The sequence below is a fragment of the Patella vulgata genome, chromosome 2, assembly GCF_932274485.2.
Source record: "Patella vulgata chromosome 2, xgPatVulg1.2, whole genome shotgun sequence".
Taxonomy (NCBI): Eukaryota; Metazoa; Mollusca; class Gastropoda; family Patellidae; genus Patella; species Patella vulgata.
Genome location: NC_065880.2, coordinates 32,972,351 through 32,984,256, shown reverse-complemented (window position 1 = coordinate 32,984,256; position 11,906 = coordinate 32,972,351). Strand labels below are relative to the sequence as shown.

Below are 11,906 nucleotides of genomic sequence, written 5' to 3'. Positions count from 1 at the left end.
AAAAACAAAGTTGTAATTTTGTTCCAATATGATAAATTTAAATCCAACTACTTTTCTCACAAAAATCTGACATGGAGATACATGTCTTTGAAAACAGCTATGGTTCAAATGTACCATAATATGTAATAAAAGAATGAAATACGTGAAACTTGTATGAGTGTATTTATTTCCTCTTCCTTATATATGAATATCGAATAGTAATAATTATAGTGTATAAACTTTCAACACAACCAAAAACAAACAAATAAATTAATCTTTAGATTACAAATAATGTGTGCAAGCCTGTGGCTTGAAATTTGAATGGACAAATTTCTTACATGATGAAAGACATAGGTTGCCAGGGCAATGAATTGCACTACATGCAGTAAAGTCATAAATTTTCATAACATGGCAATTGAGATTGAGGAATGAGAAAAAAATGGTTAACTTGGCATCCACATTTTTCAATTTTCAAAATCTGCACTGTAAAATGATGAATTTTGGGAGAGTTTTAGTGCTTCGTCCCTTGTTCAGCAGTAAACATAATCATTGCACATTAACATCTGATCGGTCAGAATATTAGACTGTACCAATTATTTTTTAATTAATTATAAACAAGGGCAATAACTCTGATCAGTCATCACAGTACTTTTGGTAGGCTTCTTACTTATAAGTCATGTGTAACCAAATAATTACCGACTCTTGTGATTAAATCAATCGCTGGATCCAGCATTTCGGTAAGTTACTTCCTTACAGTCAGTTTAAAAATTGTCATAAAAACTGACTTATATAGCGTTAAACGGTTTCAGTGAAAAGTACAATAACTCTATTGTGAATAGACCAGCATCAACATACAAGAATAGGCTCTTTTTTTTTGCAAAATACAATCGAGAGTGGTGCAGAAAAGTTTCATCTCAAATTCCAGTACAGAATAGAATTTCTGAACAATGTCTTTACTAGAATTTGAAGATCATGTAGTACTAACTTATCCATACACAAAAACAGTTTTACTAGATTTTACACATATTGATTACTACTATCAACAATCATAGCATCCCAAACCAGGTGAAAACTGAGCTAGAAACAAACTTTTCATATTAAATGATAAATCGATGATGTTGAATATTAGATTGCACTAGTACTGGAGGTTGAATATCTGCAACCGTTAAACTCAACTTAAATTATTAAGATTTGTCATCCATAATAATGTGTTTATATTCTATATATTTTATTATGGTGACAGATAACGTTAAATAATATACCAGCCCGAGTACATGTAAAATACTATATTTGAGAAGACCAACATTTTTGGTTGTACATTTAAATAACAGTCAATCTTGTCATGTGAGTGAACATTTCTAGAAATGAATGAATGAACACTAAAAATATTTGACATGAATTTCAAAGCAATAACAAAGAATGAAGATGATGACTAACAATGAAAGACTAGGATAACATTTAACAATACATAAATAAATAACAGTGACTGTGTGATTTTATATGTATAACAATAAAATTAAAGTCTGCACCTAGTCAGTAATATTGGGGTTCAACTTTATTATTAATTATACGTTGTGGTGTTTTTACCCAGTTTAACAAATATGAGAAGCATTGGATCAAATAAAATATGATGCATCTCTAAATGATCTCAAATTTCATTATAACTTACATTTGTTAATTAATCATATTAATAGAAATGTCAAGCTCCTGTGTGGTAAAATTATATGTAAATTATGAGATCTATAAACATATTATTTATTCAAATAAACATATCTTGTTTACATCATAATAACCATGGTAAACTAGCCTACCAGCAGCAAAGTCGCCTATGCTTTCTCTAAAATTATTGTAAATAAATCATACAGAGCAAGTTTTAAAAAAAATAAATTCGTCTTATGATCCAAAAAGTTTGAAATTCAATAAGATTATTTTCCTTATGCTTCAATGAGAAAACTCGCTAAGTTTTAAAAACCTCAACAGGCACTCACAGGATTTCATGAAATTTAATGTATACAGGGAGAACAACCAAAATATTTTGAATTTTTATTATCTTTTCTTTTTTTATGTCCAAATAGACAATTCCACTAAGTGTCAACAAATTCCACCAAGAGGCTTATTCAGTAAAGGGGGGTTGGATAGCTGGATGGTTAGCGTGCGCGCGCTGTATCATAAAGTCTGTCATTGAGTCGACTGGCGTGGTTTCGAATCCCCGGTTGTACGTGGCAAGGAGTAGGGTCCCCTCTCCAACCTCGTGGGTTTTCTCCGGGTCCTCCGGTTTCCTCCCACTGCTAAAGACCCCTACGCGCAAGCGAATTATGTAAATAAAATTAAACCATATGTTAGTCCCGAAATGACCTAGTTTGTGTCGAGTGGACGTTAAACCCCATTTCTCTCTCTCTCTCTTATTCAGTAAAAAAAAAATGAGCCACAGGAGTATACAATAACTTAGCTGAAGGTGACGACAATATATCTGGATGCTGGACATATAGTTATCAAATGTAAATATAAAATTCTTGGCAAAAATCGGTTATAAGGGCCAGTACTACTATATTTTATATAGTTTTCTTTAATAAATTAAATTTAATTATACTGTTATTCTCCAACACAAAATATACAAATCCATAAACATCTCTACACAACATCACAAACTAAACATCAATATAATTTGTACAGGAATGGAAAATGATAACATTCAGCAAACAGAAGCTTAAGACTTAAGATAGCGATAACAGGAATCATACATTTTAGTATATATATGCAAAGCAATATTTTTCTTTAGTAAATACATCAGGTTATGAATACAATATATATATATATTTTTAATTTTGTTCACAACCAAAGTATTTGCATGTTTAGATTTAATAATATACAAACATAAAATTAGATATTAACTTTTAACAAATAAACACAAATCATGAGATAAAATTAAACTAGCTCATAAGATCAAGAAAGTCCCTCTCAACCAGTTCTTCAATAAACTGTCGGTTTGATTTTGGTAGATCAGATTGCCAGTCGTGAACATAACTAGCTGTCAATTCATCAAATATTGGAGCAGACTGTGATTTTGGCATGGTATTTACTACTCCACCTGGAGTTTGATAGTTCTTCTCTGACTGACTGGCATGGCACAATGTGTTGAAAAATGGCTGTAATTCGACCAATGATCGAAGGTATGTCATAGTAAGCAAAGGCCTACCAGGTATTCTCTTCAACAGAGCAGGTTCTCTTTGTAACTGAAATAAATTAAACACATATTTTATCAAAAAAACATGGCACATGGCAATAACTTACCGAACATCACTAAAGTGTCTTGCAATAAGAGAGCAATATTCAGTAATTGCAATTACCGGTAGGTCACTTCAGGACTAACATGTATATTTTAATTTGAGCATGTCTCTATAATTAGCAGGGAAAAAAATGAAAAGAAAACACAAGAGGTTATAACATGACTATCCTATTCCTTGGCGAGAAAGAGCGAGAAATGGGGTTAACCATCCACTGGGTCATTTTGGGACTAACATATGGTTCAGTTTTATTTCAATAATTCGCTTCAGCATATGGGTCTTTAGCAGTGGGAGCAAACAGAAGGACCCGGAGAAAAAACCCACAAAGTTAAACAGGCAACCCTACTAATTGTCAGTACAACCGGGGAATCGAAAACACGCCAGTTGACTCAATGACAGACCTTGTGATACAAAGCACATGCGCTAACCATTCGGCCACCCACCCCCCCCTCTTATTCCTTGGCTGATGATTCGCATGGATGACAGAAATGTGTTCCCCAGTGCAGTACTTCAAACTACTGATCATGAGGCATCCAACCTGAACATCTGAATGATGTAGAAACAAAACAGTATATACAACAGTACTTACTCGTAAATTAAGGAGTTTAGACAGACGGACAATATGAGGAACAAAACTTGGTGGAAGGATTCGTTTATCTTTAATTGAATCGTCTTCATCTTCACCTGCTGCAGCACCAATAAATGCCCAACGATACCTAAAATCAAAGCATGTTTATATGTTATACTTCTAAAAACTCTAATTATTACCATTTATACAATATCTTCCATACATTATCATATAGGTTGCCTGGAAAAATATACCCACCAAGGCATTCGACAGTAATGAGGTAAACAACTCATAAATCTCTTAAAAAGATCCGATCATAATAAAAGCATCTAATAAAATTTAATAATGAAGGGCAATAACTCTTCCTTTCAATGGGATGGGCAGTCACCCAATATTATACAATTGAACTGAAAATTGGATTTTAGAAAATAGGGGCACAAAAAACTAGGGGTTATTATCGACATGTTGAAAATTAATAGTGTAATAGTAATATAGAAACTCAAAACATGGGTAGTGTAGAAAGGACTTGATTCAACTGACATGAGCTATCAGATGAATAAATGCTGTCCTTTCGCTCTAGTTAAAATCAAACATGAAAATATTAAAGAAACATAAATTACACTATTTAGGGTTAAATTACCCAATATTAATATGTATTTTTACTATGAATTTAAATCATCACCTGGACAATAGAGAACTGAGATCACTTGAGGGATCTTTTACGTGCACACCAATGTGTACACAGGACTTCTGCTTTTTGTCCCATCTGAATGACTAGACAGCTGTCCTTGTAAGGCCCTCAGTCCTGCATCATTGACAAGGGAGAACCACATCGGAAAATCTGGATGAACTTTCTCGACCAATGCAGGGATCGAACACCTGACCTCCAGGCTAGCGAGCCAGCGTTTTACCCACTTAGCCACTGTGATCCCCACTAATATTAATACTCTTTAGCTGAAGAAAATGTTCTGGCACTATAAACTAAAACTTACAGTTGAAATTGTGGAACTGTATCTGCTGGTAGAGCTAGACACAGATCTAGTAATTTACACACACTAAGATATAGTTGTAACCATGCAGGATTATTATGGGCATTTAATCCATTACCAAGATGAGCCCAACTTGAATCTAGTGCTGCTATACGCTGTAACTGGGTTCTGAAAAATTTAAATGGTATATTAGAGAAATCAAATTACAAACATTTGTGGAAATAATTTGGGTTTAAATTTTCTAGTCCAAGTAAACAGTTGGATTTAAGCAGTATTTTATTCAAGAGACGATTAGAATTTACAATAGGATTCAGTAACAAGAAAAGGTGCTTATCTAATAACTGTTTCCGTAATAATAATCATAACATATTTGACGACACACATCAAACATATAGGCCTCACATGATTTAGATACAATTTATAACATCAAGTATAACACCAGAATGACACCCAATCAAGTTTCTAAATCGGAAGTAATATTTTCAAAATGGCTGATCTGTTTGCAATAACGTTTTATGCAACGAAAGGTTTATTGAAATATACTTCATAGCACATAAAAGACAAATTATCTAGTTTTTTCTATAACGAAATCAATTTGGGCTTGCAATTGGGAGGTCTTGTTTCATACCATCAAATTAAATCCACATAAATGCAAGAGTAAAATAATACCTTCTTGTACTTTAATTATAATCTCTATTTGTTGTTTCAATATTCGTCATAATGAGTAAAATAATGATATGAACTTTAACTATGTATGAGAGAGAGAGAGAAATGGGGTTTAACATGCACTCGACACAAACTAGGTCATTTCGGGACTAACATATGGTTCAATTGTATTTCAATAATTCCCTTGCACATAGGAGCTTTAGCAGTTGGAGGAAACTGGAGGACCCGGAGAAAACCCACAAGATTGGACAGGTCACCCTACTCCTCGAGGAATCGAAATTATGCCAGTTGACTCGATGACAGACCTTATGATACACTGCACACACGCTAACCATACAGCCATCTACCCCCCATTAACTATGTATGAGATTATCATCAAATACGAACAATTATTGAACAAACTCTACACTGATGTAAAATTTCAATGTCAACCATCTTGGGCAACATGGTAAGTGTGACAATGTTTAAAGCAATATTACTGTAACTTCCATATAACTGGTTTTCTCTTAATTACTAAATAAAATATGCCCATAATAAAAAATATTATTGAAAATTGGACAAAGTTAACTATTTTCACACAGATAGGATTTAATTCACTCCCAATTACCTTTATCTATATATGAAAATACTGACAAATTTTTCATTAGTAAAGAACAATGTAAAAAATGCATAAAATTTAAAACTGCAAATGAGCACAATTTGCAATGATTTCATCATTTACACTATATATTCTGATTTAGATAGAATAATAATTTCATCATGCTAAAAGGATACCTGAATCAATACTCTATGAATCTGTATCGACAACATGTATAATTATTAGTATTAATATGTGAATGTATATATAAGTGAACAATACTAAAATTCAAGCTGCATACAACAGTGTTCCAGAAACAATGTGTGGAAATAACGTGCAAGGGATAAGAGATTGTTTATACGTAGCTTAGAAGGAAAAAAGAGACCTATTCTACTTTTTGGTTTCATTTACATGTAATTACAATATATATTAAATTAATTATATTTTACTAGTCAAATGCAAGATGTACTGTGATACTAAAAACTGGAATAAGTTACAAACAGTTTAAAACTATTCTAAAATCTATTAAACAGTAGTTTTATAATCTCTGTGATCACACTGTATATCAATCATTGCAGTTGTGCATGTAAACAATAACTTTCATGCAGAAAGCTTTAAAATTAAGAAGATGAATTGTTGTTAACATATAATATATATAGTAATGTTTGTGCAGATAATCCATTGTTACTATAAGCAATAAATAAAATAAATAAAAATAGTTAGATATTGTAATCATAAATACAAACTGCAAACATCAAGAATTCAAGAACACTTTAGTTGCACATTTTAAATCATATAGCAGTGACCTCATGTTTTCAATTTCTAAGAGTAACAAGTAAACACTTTAAAATATTTTAATAAATATGTTCATTTGATTTCATTCTCAAATTTACGGTAATATTGTACATTAATTCAGTAGCTACATGTATAATTTAGAATCGACCTACTAAAACATTTTTCAATGCATACACATACTATCGTACAGTAAGAATTATGACTTTTCAATCATTTTATTATCAAACAACGTTTAGAATATTAGATCATTTATCACATCAAGACTGGATATATATACCAATACCTAGACATATACCTAAACTAAAGATGCATGGCATTGTTGATTTTACTACATATCTCTATAATAATGCAACATATTATATATCTGTTAGAAAACTAAAATAGTATTACATAACACTAATAAGAACTGAAATTATCAAAATAATCAATAAAACTAAAAGAAAAACAACAAAAACATTTCTCTTTGTCCCTAAGACATCGCCATCAACTTAATACATCAAATTACACTTACTCTTTAACAGATCTACAAATTAAACAATGAGCTAGTCAGTAATCGATTACAACAAAATAAAATTTCAACCAACAAACACACATCTAGAACCATTACATGTAAACAATAATTACAAAAAAATCGATCACTCAACTGAACTAAAATCAAATGTCTGTTAGTAATTGCAAAAAAGTATCTCCACTTATTGCGTTTATCATATTGGCAATCTTTAGGCTTATAGTTGGTTAATCTAACATCATATTCATTTATTTTTTGGGTATTTCAGTTAGTTACTGTGAGTAATAAATTAAAAATACTGTACACGTTCCTGTAATTTTACTCCAAAAATAGAATTATTACATTTATGAGCAACTTGAGTATGTAAGGGATTGCAGTAGTGGTGACACATGAAACTATGTAATACAGATTTCAGCAGTGTGAACCAGGTAGATATGGAGCTTTCGAGCAAGGAGTCAGAACAAAGATTGCTAATATGATTATTAACATATAACATAAATCTATAATAAAATTACCTGGATCTTGTCATCATATATACACTAGGAGGTAAGATATATACATATTTATATCCATATATCTATAATTACTATGTATAACTGTATTCTGACCCAATAAATCACCCCCACCCCTGCATGTTTACCTAAAGAATAATCATATGAACGGCACATATAGCAACAAACATTATTATATTGGCTAATCATATGTTTTAAGGAATAAATATGAAAACAGTGAAACCGGGCATAGCAATAATAACTAAGATATTATTATGTAAATGTTTTAGTCTTTAAGCACCCTTTAAATAAATATGTATGCCTTTTGGACTTTGTATATGGACTGCAACATTTCAATACTGGACATTGTTCAGTTCATTATTAATATTCGATTAGTTGAAAAATAAACAAAGATATAAGGTTATAAGAAGGTTATAGTGGATATATGTGGATAACTATTGTTACAGATTTTCAACGGCTTCACAAGTATTTTCAAACCCAGTTTCACTGTGTAATGAATATGAGTTGTTTACAAAACATGCATCTACTGGTTATATTGAATACTATCTTAATATTTTCCACACCTAGTTGTTATTTTAATATACACAAAAAAACTCTTATACTCACTTGAATTCATCTGTTTCTGTAGATAGTTCTTGCTCCATTTGCAGACAGACATGTACCATTTCTGTGATTATTGTTGGCCAGAGTGATGTCAACTGATGTGAGGTCATTCTTAGGATGAGAACACGAAAACACAGAAAGACTTGAGCTTGTACTGATGGCACTTGTGGTACTTTCAAACTTTCAGCCAAACGTTCTAAACATATTAAAACACAATATTCAATTAAAAAACAAGGAACTCCATCAAGCTGAAAGAATTTGTCTCGGAATGAGACTTAAACATCTAGTCTACATAGAATTGCTTGTTCACAAATTATTCCGAAATCGATGTGCATCCAGCACACTGATATTTTTTTCAAGCATTTTTACCAGTAACAGAAATGAAGAATCCTAATTCAAAATAAGAAATGACATGTCTAGCTGCTAAACTTTCTAACATAATGTCACCTATAATTTTGATTATACAGAGATAGAGCAGAACAATTTATGTAAATTAAAGTAACCTTGTATATCTGGCATATTACGTTGATACTGATCTCTATCACTACAGAATATAGTAAAAGATAAACGTTTCAACATCTGAGCCCTCTGTTCATATTCTTGTTCTTTAGAACTAAATAGATTTAAACTTCCACTTGGTGTCATAACAACTCGACCTAAAATACACATTCAGTACGCATGTAAGATTTTGAAATGATAAATCATTAAAGATATAATCCTTAACATATTACGGAAATCTATTGAACTGCCAAAACTCATTTTTTCATTGGAAAGTACGATATTTTTAATGATCATTCAAGTGAGGATAAGATTTCCATAAATAACCACAATAAATTACATCTTACATTACAGACTGTCAACCAGTGTTTTGCTATCTGTATAAGAGCATAAGTGTTTATCCACTTTATTGCCTAATAATTAGAGTGAAATGCCATTCATTCATATTTTGAGGGATTTAATGAAAAAGCAGTGAATATATAACCACTGAAATAAACATATCTTGTTTCAAACCCAATATCATTTTTTTAATATTCAGATATTTTATACCATCAATTAAATCGAACCATACGTTTGTCTTTTATTCAGTAACCCCCTAATTACATATACTCTCCCAAAACTGGATCCTGGACCAACTGCTTGACTTGAGTCCACTCTTCAAAAAGTCCCTGCAAAATCTTTAATCTTTATTTAGTGAGCCTAACCAATCCAACTAATCAGAATGACACTAATTATTGTCAGCACATACTAATGGTATATATAGACTACTTAAATAAAGGACTGATTTAAAACAGAAATAGTCAGATTCATGCATTTGAGGAAAGCAAGCAAATAATAACTTACTAAGAAGATCTTTAAAAGTGGTTTTGTCATGTGTCATAAGATTGTCTATAACACTCCTCCAATATCTAATACACTTTAAATCCATCTGGAAGAATCCTTGATCCAGTAAAAATTCCAGTGCTTCTTTCCGCCATGATTTACGTGTGTACTGATATCCACTGATACTACTCAATATCTGAGAGCTGGCTCGAAAACTGGGTAGATTGTGACAACTATAGAATAGAGGTATGACATTTATTCAAACAACAAAGCAAAACCTATCTGTCTACATGCCCATATTCAAAAGCGATTTCTTTAAACCTTTGTAATGTTTGTAAGAAGCCTTGATTTATTAATATTATGTGATATCTTACAATCCATCTTACACTATATTAGGGGATCACGGTGGCTAAGTGGGTAAGGCGCTGGCTCGCTAGCCTGAAGGTCGGGTGTTCGATCCCTGCATTGGCCGAGAAAGTTCACCCAGATTTTCCGGCGTGGTTTCCCCTTGTCAGTGATGCAGGATGGAGGGCCTGACAAGGACAGCTGTCTAGTCATCAGATGGGACGAAAAACCGAGGTCCCGTGTACACATTGGCGTACACGTAAAATATCCCTTGGCAGTTGGAATTCGATATAAGAATAAGAGTAGGCCGTAGCGCCGCTGCCCGGGCAAAATTTCCCTCATAGCACGCTGTGTGGCGTATGCCCGTCTTCATTAGCCCTGGTTAGGAGCAGAACAGTAGGACGTTAAACCCCATTTCATTTCATTTCATTACACTATATTATATAGGTGACATTTTGTCAAAGGATCAAGACTGCATTTTGTATATTTATGCACTCTATTCTTACATAAAATCAAAGATATAAATTATTCTTACCAAATATTACATTTCGACAGCAGATGAGCTTAGAAATATTGAAAAAGTGTTTTCATATTTACCTGTGACTTTTTAGATAAGGAAAGACATTACATAGAAGAGTGCTGATAAAAGGACTTATTTTATCCTTTTCATCACTACCATAGACAACGTCCAGCAAAGGTGCAGTAAGCTAAAATGACATAATGTATGTAAGTATGCATATTCAGTCAAATTAAAAATGCTCATCAAAGACGTCCATTGCATAGGGAGGAAACCAGATGGAGAACCCAGATAAAATGCATCGAAATAGGCAGGCATCCCAATTATCCTGGAACCGAACCCATGGCTTACATAGATAACATGATCTACCATTAGACAAATTGCGACCCGTAATTGATTGTAGCGTAAAATAAAGACTTGCAACTGTTAATAGTAATGTATGATTGATAATCATAGAAACCAAAGATTGATTGATAAGGTCCCATATCAATAATGGTATGTTCTACAAAGTTTCTTCATATCAACCTCATGGGTTTTCTCTGAGTACTCCAGTTTTCTCCCACTGCTAAATTCCCCTATGCGCAAGAGAATTATTGAAACAAAATTGAACTCCCGAAATGACCTACTAGTTAACTAACTCATTCACTCAGTCAATCACTCGCTCTCTCTCTCTCTATATCAAATCATTACTCCTCATATCATCCATAATATGCAATAATCATTAATTGTCAAATACAAAATAAATAGCACAATCAAATTTCTAGTAACTATGGTTATTAAGAAGTTGTTCTAAAATTTATCAAGTTGATAACACCGGAACAAACAAACTTCTTCTTTATATATGTAATTTACCTCTGCTAATAATGTAAGAGCTTGAACACTATATTTCGAATTAGCAGCTTGATTTAAATGTGCTTCTACTACAACTTTCTCTACCACTCTCTTTTCTACATCACTTTCTGGTTCTATAAACAAAATAATACAAATAGAGTTTGCATGGAAGTACCTCCCTACAGATACAGCTCAATTAAATGTTAGTTGACTGAAATGTGAGCCCTTATTTTGTGGTCTTTCAAATGGATAAATATACTCTGATAATGAAGTATGAAACAAATCATATGTTTACAAAAAGAAATCCAAGGGCTTTGGTAAGAGAAAGTGGGCACTGAAGATTTTACTTAATAAGAAGATCAATGCCTACAACATAAAACATATTTATTATTTCTATTTTCTTGAATAAAGC

General features: G+C 32.3%; 1 protein-coding gene across 3 annotated transcripts in view; it reads right to left on the bottom strand.

Annotated features, from left to right (window-relative positions):
- Positions 1-145: 145 nt before the first annotated feature.
- The window catches only part of LOC126810422 (protein dopey-1), a 36,640-nt gene continuing 24,879 nt past the window's right edge, over positions 146-11,906 (bottom strand). For 2 of the 3 annotated variants that reach the window (XM_050535477.1, XM_050535476.2), the window contains exons 21-29: positions 11,516-11,628; positions 10,744-10,853; positions 9,823-10,034; positions 8,985-9,137; positions 8,485-8,677; positions 7,882-7,905; positions 4,824-4,988; positions 3,853-3,979; positions 146-3,212 (exon numbers count right to left, since the gene is read on the bottom strand). In XM_050535477.1, coding sequence (XP_050391434.1) covers positions 2,910-3,212; positions 3,853-3,979; positions 4,824-4,988; positions 7,882-7,905; positions 8,485-8,677; positions 8,985-9,137; positions 9,823-10,034; positions 10,744-10,853; positions 11,516-11,628 — 1,400 coding nt within the window. In that variant the 3' untranslated portion in view covers positions 146-2,909. The remainder of the gene's footprint in view (positions 3,213-3,852; positions 3,980-4,823; positions 4,989-7,881; positions 7,906-8,484; positions 8,678-8,984; positions 9,138-9,822; positions 10,035-10,743; positions 10,854-11,515; positions 11,629-11,906) is intronic. The other variant, XM_050535478.2, reaches the window with a different exon arrangement.